Source organism: Oncorhynchus gorbuscha, linkage group LG16, assembly GCF_021184085.1.
Source record: "Oncorhynchus gorbuscha isolate QuinsamMale2020 ecotype Even-year linkage group LG16, OgorEven_v1.0, whole genome shotgun sequence".
NCBI classification, from domain to species: Eukaryota; Metazoa; Chordata; class Actinopteri; order Salmoniformes; family Salmonidae; genus Oncorhynchus; species Oncorhynchus gorbuscha.
The window spans coordinates 44,973,232-44,987,004 of record NC_060188.1 but is presented as its reverse complement, the minus strand read 5'-3'; the positions used below and the strand labels follow the sequence as shown (position 1 = coordinate 44,987,004).

At 43.3% G+C, this 13,773-nt stretch overlaps 1 protein-coding gene across 1 annotated transcript in view; it reads left to right on the top strand.

The window, feature by feature from the left end:
• The window catches only part of LOC123999764 (kin of IRRE-like protein 3), a 138,962-nt gene extending 125,904 nt beyond the window's left edge, over positions 1 to 13,058 (top strand). Inside the window, exon 16 of the mRNA XM_046305791.1 lies at positions 11,050 to 13,058. Within this exon, the coding sequence (XP_046161747.1) occupies positions 11,050 to 11,535 (486 nt within the window). The 3' untranslated portion in view covers positions 11,536 to 13,058. The remainder of the gene's footprint in view (positions 1 to 11,049) is intronic.
• The last annotated feature ends 715 nt before the right edge of the window (positions 13,059 to 13,773 follow it).

Genomic DNA, 13,773 nt, shown 5'->3' with positions numbered 1-13,773 from the left:
GCAGGCAAAGTTTATCTCCTTCCTCCAGGAATCGAACAATCAGTTAATTCCAAGAAAGGAAATGGAGTAACAGAGAGAATAAGAGATGGAAGGGGGAAAAATGCTTTACACACGTAGGCCGTGACTGAAAATAAACTGCTGTGGTAATTTTTCCACATACAGTATGCTGCTCCTACATGTGATATCATCAAGGCCATTTAATTGTCTTCGTGGGAGGTGGCTATTTCACACCCCAAAAGCAAGTAATCTATTTTTCGCGTTGGCACGCATCAGCCTGTTTCTTCATTTTCCCATCATTCTTATGAATAGCAGTTCATTTGGATGTGACTGACCTTGGTCACAAAAAGGCAAGCATTTGAATACATGAGAAACAATGGGTGTTGCTGTGTCACAGTTTGAGACCACCTAGGATTAGGGCATAAATACCTGTTGATGAAGCCTGACATAGAAGTCAAGTTTATACCCTGCTTATGCACTCCAGGGTGAAGTTTCCCCTAGGTACAGATCTAGGATCCCCTTACCCTTCCCCATTTCTTACCTTAACCATTAGTGTGGGAAATGTCAAACGGACCCTTTACCCTACTCTCTGTTGATGCTCTTTGTTTGCGGGGGGGGGGGGGGATCAGCCTCACACAGAACACCAATAATGTAAGTGGTGCCTCAAAGTATTTATATTTCATCATTAAGTACATTTTTTTCACAACCAAAACGACGCAGCATAACTCTTCACGGTTCAAGTGAAAGCCAATGCTCATCAAAGGAGGAATGAGATGTTTCTGTATGACTGTGCTGACGCAGATAAAGGGAACAGATGAGCCTCTTTCAAACTGTAATCATCAATCTTTCAGTGAGTTATCTTTTTTCTATTTAAAAAAAAATGTACTTCAACTTTATTTAACTAGGCAAGTCAGTTAAGTCAGTTATTCACAATGACGACTTACCAAAAAGCAAAAGGCCATCTGCGGAGACGGGGGCTGGGTTAAAACATTTTTTTTTAGGACAAAACACCCCATCATGACAAGAGACACCACAACAATACATAAAATGAGACCTAAGAAAACAACACAGCATGGTAGCAATACAACATGACAACAACACAGTGGCAACACAGCATGGCAGCAGCACAACATAGCAGTAGCACAAAACATGCTACAAACATGGTACAAACATTTGGGCACAGCCTCAAAGGGCACAGCACAAAGGGCAAAGAGGTAGAGACAACAATACCTCACACGAAGCAGCCACAAGTGTCCATGATTGAGTCTTTGAATGAAGAGATGGAGATAAAACTGTCCAGTTTGAGTGTTTGAGTGTTTTTTGCAGCTCGTTCCAGTCGCTAGTTGCAGCGAACTGAAAATTGGAACGACCCAGGGATGTGTGTGCTTTGAGGACCTTTAACAGAATGTGACTGGCAAAACGGGTGTTGTATGTGATAGCGGGAAGTGAGGCCTAAGAGGGTATTATAAATAAGCATCATCCAGTGGGTCTTGCAATGGGTAGAAATCAGTGGAGGCTGGTGACTTGACAAATTAAGGAGGATGGGAGACCCACGGTATAGGCGCAGAACGCACGGAGACCACAAAGTGTGCTTCAAAAATCATCAAAGATTATTTTTTTTAACCTAAAGCATTTAATAAAGACATTTATAGTACAATATTATGGGGAAGGGGAATGAGAGGGCTACTTACAGTGTTGGAAAGGGATCGCATCTGCGATTGAATGAGGGTGTATGGCATGAGTTGAGGTGTTCAGAGGACAGGACTTTACTGGTAAGACAAAAAACAATGACACAGGATAATACACAGTTAGACAACATAGCTAAGAATGAGTTAGTCTAAAGCAAGGAGTAGAATCTTTCATGTGTAGTAACGTATTGTGTAATAATGTGTAGTAATTGTGATTGATTCTACATACGGTAAGGATAAAAAATGGATAGGGGTACTCACAGTGCTTGGAAGGGAAACATTCAATGTGCCTGTGGATGAGTAGGCACATGAAACGTATTGGCTTCAGTTAATTTATTGTATTTATTTATTTCACCTTTATTTAACCAGGTACGCCAGTTGAGAACAAGCTCTCCTTTACAACTGCGACCTTTACCTAGCAAAGACTTAAAGATGACCTGAAGCCAGTGGGTTTGGCGATGAATATAGGTCTGTAACAGTTTGGGTCTAGAGTGTCTCCCCCTTTGAAGAGTGGGATGATCGCGGCAGCTTCCCAATCTTTGGGGATCTCAGATGATACGAAAGAGAGGTTGAACAGGCTAGTAATAAGGGTTGCAACAATTTCGGGCTGATCATTTTAGAAAGAGTGGGTCTAGATTGTCTAGCCCAGCTGATTTGTAGGGATCCAGATTTTGCAGCTGTTTCAGAACATCAGCTGTCTGATTTTGGGTGAAGGAGAAGTGTGGAGGGTGGGGCTTGGGCAAGTTGCTGGGGAGGGTGCAGAGCTGTTGGTAGGGGTAGCCAGGTGGAAAGCATGGCCAGCCATAGAGAAATGCTTATTGAAATGATCGATTATTGTAGATTTATCGGTGCTTATGCTTATTGAAATGATCGATTATCATGGATTTATCGGTGTTGACAGTGTTACCTAGCCTCAGTGCGGTGGACAGCTGGGGGGTGTTCGCATTCTCCATGGACTTTACAGTGTACCAGAACTTTTTGGAATCAATCCTAAAAAAGCTAGCCGTAGCTTTCCTAGCTGACTGTGAATATTGGTTCCTGACTTCCCTGAAAAACTGCATATCGCGGGGGGCAGTACGCCACAGGATGTTTTTGTGCTGGTCAAGGGCAGTCAAGTCTGGGGTGAACCAAGGGCTATATTTCTTCTTAGTTCTACATTTTTTGAATGGGGCATGCTTATTTAAGATGGTGAGGAAGGCACTTTTAAAGAGCAAACAGGCACCCTCTACTGATGGGAAGAAGGTCAATATCCTTCCAGCATTCCCGGGCCAGGTCGATTAGAAAGTGTTTTAGGGAGCATTTGACAGTGATGAGGGTTGGTCGGTTGACTGCGGACCCATTATGGACGCAGGCAATGAGGCAGTGATCACTGAGATCCTGGTTGTAGACAGCAGAGGCGTATTTTGAGGGCAAGTTGGTCAGGATGATATCTATGAAGGTGCTCATGGTTACTGATTTAGGGTTGTACCTTGTAGGTTCCTTGATAATTTGTGTGAGTTTGAGGGCATCTAGCTTAGATTGTAGGACAGCCCGGGTGTTAAGCATATCCCAGTTTAGGTTACCTAACAGGACAAACTCTGAAGATAGATGGGGGGCAATCAATTCACATATGGTGCCCAGGGTGAGAGACATTTCTGTAAAGGTGGATTTTTAAAAGTAGAAGATTGTTTGGGCACAGACCTGGATAGTATGACAGAACTCTGCAGGCTATCTCTGCAGTAGATTGCAACTACTGTAATTATGTCAGGAGAAAGTTGACAATGGTAGTGGAGTACTCATCACCTCTTAATCAGGGAACATGTGGGAACTTAGCTGTAAATACAAACAGCAGACAAATGGTTAGCAGATGTTAATGCGTGTGTAGTGAAATGCTTGTGCTTTTAGTTCCGACCATGCAGTAATATCTAGCAGGTAATCTTACAATTTCACAACAACTGCCTTTTACACACAAGTGTTAAGGAATGAATAAGAATATGTACATATAAATATATGGATGAGCGATGGCTGAACGTCATACATATGAGATGAGTAATGTAGGGTATGTATAACATTATATAAAGTGGCATTGTTTAAAGTGACTAGTGATACATTTATTATATCCAATTTTCTATTATTAAAGTGGCTAGAGATTTGAGTCAGTATGTTGGCAGCAGCCACTCAATGTTAGTAATGGCTGTTTAACAATCTGATGGCCTTGACATTGAAGCTGTTTTTCAGGCTCTTGGTCCCAGCTTTGATGCACCTATACTGACCTCTCCTTCTGGATGATAGCGGGGTGAACAGGCAGTGGCTCAGGTGGCTGTTGTCCTTGATCTTTTTGGCTTTCCTGTGACATCAGGTAGTGTAGGTGTCCTGGAGGGCAGGTAGTTTGCCACCGGTGATGCGTTGTGCAGACCTCACTACCCTCTGGAGAGCTTTATAGTTGTTTGCGGAGCAGTTGCCGTACCAGGCGGTGATACAGCCTGACAGGATGCTCTCGATTGTGCATCTGTAAAGGTTTATGAGTGTTTTTGGTGACAAGCCAAATATCTTCAGCCTCCTGATGTTGAAGAGGTGCTTTTGCACCTTCTTCACCATGCTGTCTGTGTGGGGGGACCATTTCAGTTTGTCCATGATGTGTACGCCGAGGAACTTAAAACTTTCCACCTTCTCCACTACTGTCCCATCGATGTGGATAGGGGGGTGCACCCTCTGCTCTTTACTGAAGTCCACGATCATCTCCTTTGTTTTGTTGACGATGAGTGTGAGGTTATTTTCCTGACACCACACTCCGAGGGACCTCACCTCCTCCCTGTAGGCCGTCTTGTCGTTGTTGGTAATCAAGCCTACCACTGTAGTGTCGTCTGCAATTTGAGTTGGAGACATGCATGGCCATGTAGTCATGGGTGAACAGGGAGTACAGGAGAGGGCAGAGAACGCACCCTTGTGGGTCCCCAGTGTTGAGGATCAGCGGGGTGGAGCTGTTGCTGCCTACCCTCACCACCTGGGGGCGTCCCGTCAGAAAGTCCAGGACCCAGTTGCACATGGCGGGGTTGAGACCCAGGGTCTAGAGCTTAATGACGTGTTTGGAGGGTACTCTGGTGTTAAATGTTGAGCTGTAATCGATGAACAGCATTCTTACATAGGTATTCCTATTGTCCAGATGGGTTGAGGCAGTGTGCAGTGTGATTGTGATTGCGTCGTCTGTGGACCTATTGGGGCGGAAAGCAAATTGGAGTGGGTCTAGGGTGTCAGGTAAGGTGGAGGTGATATGATTGTTGACTCTCAAAGCACTTCATGATGATGGAAGTGAGTGCTATGGAGCGATAGTCGTTTAGCTCAGTTAACGTAGCTTTCTTGGGAACAGGAGCAATGGTGGCCCTCTTGAAGCATGTGGGAACAGCAGACTGAGATAGGGATTGATTGATTATGTCCGTAAACACACCAGCCAGCTGGTCTGCGCATGCTCTGAGGACGGGGCTAGAGATGCTGTCTGGGCCGGCAGCCTTGCAAGGGTTAGCACGTTTAATTGTTTTACTCACATTGGCTGAAGGAGAGAAGAGCCTGCAGGTTTTGATAGCTGCCCGCTTTTCGGTGGGATTGTATGGTCCTCAGAACGCGCAAAGAAGTTGTTTACTTTGTCTGGGAGCAAGGCATCGGGGTCCGCGACGGACCTGTTTTTTTGGAGTCCATGATTGACTGTAGACCCTGCCACATACCTCTCGTGTCTGAGCCGTTGAATTGTGACTCTACTTTGTCTCTATACTGATGCTTAGCTTGTTTGATTGCTTTGCGGAGTGAATAGCTATACTGTTTGTATTCGGTCATGTTTCCGGTTGCCTTGCCCTGATTAAAAGCAGTTGTTTGCGCATTCAGTATTATGCGAATGCTGCCATCAGTTCACGGTTTCTGGTTGGGGAAGGTTTCAATAGTTGCCGTGGGTACAACATCACCGATGCACTTGCTAATTAACTCGCTCAACAAATCAGCGTATACATCAATGTTGTTGTTCGATGCTATACGGAACATATCGCGGTCCATGTGATCGAAGCAATCTTGAAGCGTGGAATCAGATTGGTCAGACCAGCATTGAACAGACTTGAGCATGGGCGTTTCCTGTTTTTCATTTCTGTCTATAGGCTGGGAGCAACAAAATGGAGTCATGGTCAGATTTTCCAAAAGGAGGGCGAGGGTGGTCTTTGTATGCGACGCGGAAGTTAGAGTAGCAATGATCCAGAATTTTGCCGGCCCGGGTCGCGCATTCAATATGCTGATAACATTTAGGGAGACCTGTTTTCAGATTAGCCTTGTTAAAATCCCCAGCTACAATAAATGCAGCCCCAGGATGTGGTTTCCAGTTTACATAGAGTCCAATGAAATTCTTTCAGGGCCGTCGAGGTGTCTGCCTGGGGAGGATATACACGACTGTGATTATAATCGGAGAGAATTCTCTTGGGAGAGAATTCTCTTGGTAGATAATGCGGTCAGTATTTGATAATGAATTCTAGGGCAGGTGAACAAAAGGACTTGAGTTCCTGTATGTTGTTATGATCACACCGCGACTCGTTAATCATAAGGCATACACCCCCGCCCTTCTTCTTACCAGAGAGATGTTTGTTTCTGTCGGCGCGATGCGTGAAGAAACCAGGTGGCTGTACGTACTCTGATAACGTATCCCGAGTGAGCCATGTTTCCGTGAAACAGAGAATGTTACAATCTCTGATGTCTCTCTGGAAGGATTTCGTTTACCTTGTTGTCAAGAGAATGGACATTGGCGAGTAGTATACTTATTTTCCACCATAATTTGCAAATAAATAAATAAAAAATCCTACAATGTGATTTTCTGGATTTTTTTTCTCGTTTTGTCTGTCATAGTTGAAGTGTACCTATGATGAAAATTACAGGCCTCTCTCATCTTTTTAAGTGGGAGAACTTGCACAATTGGTGGCTGACTAAATACTTTTTTGCCCCACTGTATTTGTTCATATAAATAACATTTAGACTGGATTAGGAGGGGAAATCCCTCTACCCAGACAACAACTGATAGTCAATAGAACTCATAGGGCTGAGCTTGCTTTAAGCATCTTTGCATCATGCAGGCCAATGCGATTGTAGGCCTTGTAAAAAAATGAGACATAATTATTATGTCGATTGATTCATTCCAGGTAATAATTTTGGATTAAAAACATAGCCTCGCCAGCCCAATTTTGGATATAATCTAAATTTGATCACATTCACATTTTCCACTGACACACAAATTGACTATAAATACATAACGTTACATGGCACATAGGCTGTATGCAGCTGCTCTAATTAGTAGCCTACAGTTGATCAGATAGAAAAATAGTCTCATCTGGAATGTTTAGGTGTAGCCTAGGCTGCGGTTAAATTTATGTCGTGAGTTTTTACATGTGTCTGTCCAGGGTGATTACATGTTATCATCTTTGCTAAATAAATACCGGAGGAAAGTGCAAAGCCTACTTGAGTGCACACGAAACAATGTGCTGCATCAACCTCTCTCTTTAATCTAACATTTAATGGATGTTGCGATGGAAGATATCAAATCATTCATCATTGTTTTCGACATCCCAGAAAGGATTTTCAGCATGTAAAGCGTCGTAACGTGCAATTACAGGCGGCTTGATGATAGGCTCCCTGTTAACCAGCTATACATTTGATACCAGTTGGTATTGAACGCTCTCACCTTTTCATCTTTCTTCATGAAACTCATCTCAGGCAGATGTCAATCCTCGCTTGCAATTCACACCTTTTCGTGTACCGCACAGAGAATGAGAGGGGTATTTCAACAAAAAGTCCACAACATTCTACCATTTTGGTGGAGAAAACTGCACACTTGCGCTGGTAGCTAGCTGAAGTTAGCAAGACAACTTTAAATACATTGCACTAACTGGACACAAAAATAAAGTTCTACACCCAAGAAAACAATTGATAACATACCTCCTCCATCTCCTGTAATTTGAAAAAAATAAATTTGAATTGAATAATGTCTCAAAAATGCTCAAACATTCTTCACTCTTAATCTCTATCCAACAATGTCACCAAGCTTCTCAACACATAGAACCCCCATGATGCTCTGTGGCACAATCACAACACAACTCACTAGGTTCGTTCTCTGATCTTGCATCTATGATTGGATGGACAACCTGTCAGATCATACTGCAAAAGCTTTGATTGGTTGGATGACGTCCTCCGGAAGTGGTCATAATTACAATGTATGTCTAAGGAAGGGGATTAGGCCTGCCGGCCTTCTCGGTTTTGTATTGAAGTCAATGAAACCAGAAGAGAACGGAAGCTAGCTGTCCTCAGCTACACCGTGGTGCTAGCCCAGACAGCGCTGTTGAAGTTACTGTAGACCTGTCACGAGTGGCGCTCGGCGGTCGTCATCACCGGCCTATTAGCTGCCACTGATTGTCTTTCCTCCCCCTCCTTGTATGTTGATTGGTAGCACCTGTTTATATATGATTAGTTTGTCTTTATTAGACAGCCGGCCCGCCTGATTGTTGTGCAGGATTATTTCAGTGTAACCTTCGGCTCTGTTGTAGAGGTACGTGTTAGTGCCTGGTCGTGATTTTTCCGTCGTACATTTTCATTCCCTGTGTTTGGGGCCGTTACTATTGTGAGCACCCTGTGGTGCGTTGGTGCTATTAAAGACACACAGCATTGCACTCTCTGTCTCCTGCGTTTGACTCCACACCCACGACACCCGCAGCATTACACCTTCATTGCAAAACAGTGTATTTTAAACATTTACTTGGTGACATGAATATATTGAGTTTTATCTAAATAGGGTAACTAATGTTTCACTATTTTTATTTTTATGAAATTTCACTGAGGAGGATGGTCCTCCCATTCCTCCTCTGAGGAGCCTCTGCTGGTAGAAAGAGATGACCAGTTTACAGAGGACTATAGAGTGCAGTGATGTCCTATAAGGAGCATTGGTGGAAAATCTGATGTCCGAATGGTAAAGAACATCTAGCCGCTCAAGAGCACCCTTACCTGATGATCTATAAATTACATCTCCGTAATCTAGCATGGGTAGGATGGTCATTTGAGTCAGGGATCATTTGGCAGCTTGGGTGAAAGAGGAGTGATTACAACAGGGGAAACCAAGGCTAGATTTAACCTTAGCCTGCAGCTTGGATATGTGTTGAGAGGAGGACAGTGTACAGTCCAGCCATACTTCCAAGTACTTGTATGAGGTGACTACCTCAAGCTCTAAACCCTCAGAGGTAATAATCACACCGGGGGGAGAAGGGCATTCCTCTTACCGAACCACATTTACCTTTTTTTATTTAACCTTTATTTAACTAGGCACGTCAGTTAAGAAGACATTCTTATTTACAATAACCGGTCAAACCCCGGCCAAACCCGGACGACACTGGTCCAATTGTGCGCCACCCCAGTCACTATAGTGACGTCTTTTGCACTGAGATGCAGTGCCTTAGACCACTGCGCCATTCGGGAGCCCAAGGTTAACGTGACCTTTGCTTTGGAGGTGTTTCACAACAAGGTTAAGGGCAGAGAAAGCTTGTTGGACACTAAGAAAGCTTTGTCGTAGAGCATCGGGGCTAGTCGCATTAGAAGGGCTGGGAAATTAGGACATTTTGGATGGGCAAGGAGGCATGGATGAGTCAAATAGAAATTCTGACTTAATGAAGTAGGGATTAAAGAGCTCAGTTATGCTCTCCTTGTCAGTAAAAACAACATCAACATTAAAGGGAGGAGGGCAGCTGTGTGGAGGAGGGTTTCACCGGATTCCAGAACTTCTTGGGATTAGACTCACAGAGAGAACTGCTCCTTTGACCTTCTGGACAGCCTGCGTGCACTTATTTATCATTTGCCTGAACGAAAGCAAGTCAGCCTGAGTATGTGTGTGCCAAGCTTTTTCCTAAATGAAATTCTTGGGGTGGAGTAACTCTGCCAGATCACGGTCGAACCAGGGGCTGATCCTGTTTTTAATTCTCATTTTCTTTACAGGGGTGTTTTAACAATATCACTAAAAATATAAAAAGAATGTCCAAGTGTCTTCGACAGAGGGAATCAAGCTGATTCTATACCAATTTACTAGAGGCCAGGTCATGAGAAAGGCTTGTTCATTAAAGTTTATCAAGCGTCTATGACAAATCAAAACAGGTCGTTTCACCGAGAAGCCATTACGAACACAGGCTGTAAAACAGTGATCACTAAGGTCGTTACAGAAAAACACTAAGACCTATCAGGATTATTTGTGAGAATAACATCAAGGAGAGTACACTTTTCTGCCTGTTTTAGATTGGTAATAATCTGAGAAAGAGTTTGGGAGTCCCGTTGCTTTAGGACTTGGTCAGGTGGTTTAAGCATGTCCCAGTTTAGGTCACATAGCATGAGAAACTCATACTTAGTGTAAGGGGCCAAGAGAGAGATTAGGGCAGGTAGGGTGCAGGCAGGCTGATGGTGGATGATAGTAACACACAGCAACAGTCAACAAAGAGCTATTTGAATGGTTAAAGCCAGCAAATCAAATTGGGGACATATTTGGTGGAGACAACAGAGCACTGAAGGTTTTCCTTGGTAACGATTGACACTCCACCACCTTGGAAGATCTGTCTTGACGAAAAAGGTTATAACCAGAAAGGTTAGTATCATTGTTCAAAACTCTCTGTCTTAACCACGTCTCAGTAATGACCAACATCTGGATTGTAGTTGTGAACCCATACTTTCAATTTATAAATTTTAGGTAATAAGATTCTCGCGTTAACGTGCAGAAAACCCAGCAGAGGACATGGAAAGCTCTGTAGTGTTGCTTTTCTATGACATTTGAATGTTCATCAGATGATAACAAGATCATATTGTACAGAAATTTCATCAGATAACATGAACACAAAGCCGATGAGAGGTGGTTAGAATAGGATCGGAGGCCAAGAGTCCGTGTAAACAATAGAGTCAGAGTTGAGAGTGTAGGAACAAACATTGTCTGTCCCATGTTTCGGTTTAAATCAGCAAGTTCATAGTCAACAAAGCATGCAGGAGACATGGTGCAAAAAGCATAAAATATTCTACACCCAACACTGTTTGGTGTTGTTTAGTTTAGGTGACTTGCTCCAATTCCACACAATGCTTCTCTTGATCGGACACCAGTGGCCCTCGGCAATACTGGCAAGATGCATTTCATTCCTATCGCCATTGTGCCTAATGAAAAAATTCGTTTAGATAGGAACGGCTATCTGTGATTCAGACCTGAGATGTTCTTTGGCTAACAATGACCAGTTCGATCACGATAACAACTAACAAAATAGTAGTTGTACTGACATGCCTTACATTTGTCTCCTATCCTTACACTAAATGAACACCTCCTTTTGTGTCTTTGTCCCCTCTCCTCCACAAGGATCCAACCAATGGCTATTACAGTGTCAATACCTTCAAGGAGCACCATGGCACCCCGACTATGTCAATGGCCGCCAACCAGACCAGCGGCGCTGAGGTCAGGAACCCTTTGGCTTCTTCTTCATCCACCATGGGAAAGCAGCGTGTGCCTACGGGAATGTCCTTCACAAACATCTACAACACGCTAGGTGCTGGGCCCAACCGTCTGTACGACTACAGCCAGCGCTTCGTGCTTGGCATGGGCAGCAGCTCTATCGAGTTGTGCGAGCGCGAGTTCCAGCGAGGCTCACTTAGTGACTCCAACTCCTTCATCGACACGCAGTGTGACAGCAGCGTGAGCAGCTACAGCAAGCAGGACGGCTACGTGCAGTTTGACAAGGACAGCAAGGCCTCGGCAGCCTCCTCATCTTCCCACTACTCGCAGTCGTCCTCACAGAACTCAGACCAGACTCGGCCGCTGCAGAAACGCATGCAGACCCATGTGTAATGGCAGAAGGAGCAATGGATGGGGGTGGGTTTGGACGGGTTGGGTCGAGGATAGCACCTTTGGACACTTTAAGGAACACTGCCTGACTGGTATACAGTGCTATTTTTTGTTTGGTTTGTACTCTGGTCCACCCGAGGGAGATTATGCAGTATTCCACCTTTGGGAGACGGTGGGCAACTGCGGTGTCCATATTAGGACAGCCTGAAGTCCTGCTGAGACTGAGGCTGTCGTAATATGGACATTGTACGTACAACTCTTTTTACATGTTATTGGATTACATGTGGTACACTCTATTCCCCTTGAAACAAGCTTTTCAAACAAAAAAGATCATAACCTTGAGAGCTACAATTGGTGGAAAAAAATATGACAATCAGAAGTCCACTTCCTAAATGAAAAATGCTCTGCTGTTGTCCTCTATTCTGTTTCAGCTAGTGGACTGCCTCAAAATGCACAGCTGTAGGTATTATTCACACGTCTGTGTGGATAAGTTCCAGAATTGTTTAAAAGTTTATTTTCATTATGGAGGAAGACAAACTCTTGGGCCTCTGTTCAGCTGCCCAGTTGGGGTTTGAAGCACAAAGGGGTATTGTTAAAAACCACCCGAGGAATTTCTTGTACGTGCAAAAAAAAATATCCTTAGATGGATAATGAAACCTCTGAGGAAATACGGTGTGAGCGGCAGGCAATGTACTAAAGACGAACACCGTGCCAATTGGCTGACCTGCAGGTCTAATAGCCCTACACCTGGACAACTTTAATTCTCAACGGATTATAGATTTTGTCCCTTTTGGTTGTCTTGGTAAAAATCTATATTTTGCTCCTTTATTTTGGATCTATGGTGATATTTTTGCCTTTTTGATGTATGCCTTGTGAAAGTTCATTACTGAGTCACAGATCATAGATAAATGCATGGAGAAGTGGATGTGTCATACTGTTGTACTACTTCACTCGAGCTGACTTTTCAATTGCTTTGTTCACTCACAAACCATCAGTTCCTGGAACCGTTTTTCTTCTTCTGAAAGGACAGTGTCATATTTACACATCAGAGAAAGGGTCAAGGACCTTATCATCTGTACTTTTCCATTCAATGTGAGACACTTGCAGCCTGATCTTATATGTGTGAGCAGATAGCTGTGGAGCCAAATACAATGTCATCTCTGCCGGAGCTGTTCTAATATTTGTGGCTTGCCATACTTAGCTGATATCGTGTTGTTTACACTGGAGCTCTGTAAATCCAGCATTTTTGTGTACTGTGATTTGACCACTAAATGATGGCGATGAAGATAAAGTAAAAAAATTCTGTCTGTTGCCTCTGTGGTTACAATGACTTGGTGCCCACTGTTTTAAGTTTAGTCTCAAATGGTACTACTCAGTTTGAAGTGACAATTAGGTGGTTCTGTTCAAGAGTAAATACTGAAGGTGGTTAGCAAACAATATAATTCATATTTACTACAGTAGGACCTAAAGAATATGAACTCATTGAGAATGTAGGTGTAACGACGTTCGTCTGTTGAAAGAAGAGAGTCGGACCGAAATGCAGCGTGTAGGTTACTCATGACTTTAATGAAAAAATCGCGGTACATGAAATAACTGAAACTAAATACAAAAACAACAGAACAGAACGTGAAACTAATTACAGCCTATCTGGTGAATACTACACAAAGACAGGAACAAACACCCACGAAATAGAAAGCGAAACTATGGCTCCCTAAATACGGTTCCCAATCAGAGACAACGAGGATCACCTGACTCCTGATTGAGAATCGCCTCAGGCAGCCAAGCCTATACAACACCCCTAATTAGCCGCGATCCCAAATACTACAAACCCCAATACGAAAACAACATATAAACCCATGTCACACCCTGGCCTACCCAAACATATAACAAAAACACAAAATACAATGACCAAGGCGTGACAGTAGGTCGTTTGGAACACAGAAATGTCTGTAACTTTGAATTTCGCTTTATTGAAAAATAATGATTGCATATTTACATGTGTTCTACTTTCACATATCCCAGTTTGATATTGTCAGTTCGGTTGATCAATCAGTCTGTAACACTGGGGTTTCTGTCTGAGGTCCTACTGTAATAGGACTTCATTAAATAATTAATTAAATAATAATTGATCAATATAACAATATGATGAAGGTTGCGTGGGATCTTTTGGGATTTTAGGTTGAGAGTGCCAATATGAGCATCCTCACAGTGCAGCATTGTCTCATACAACAAAAAGTCAAC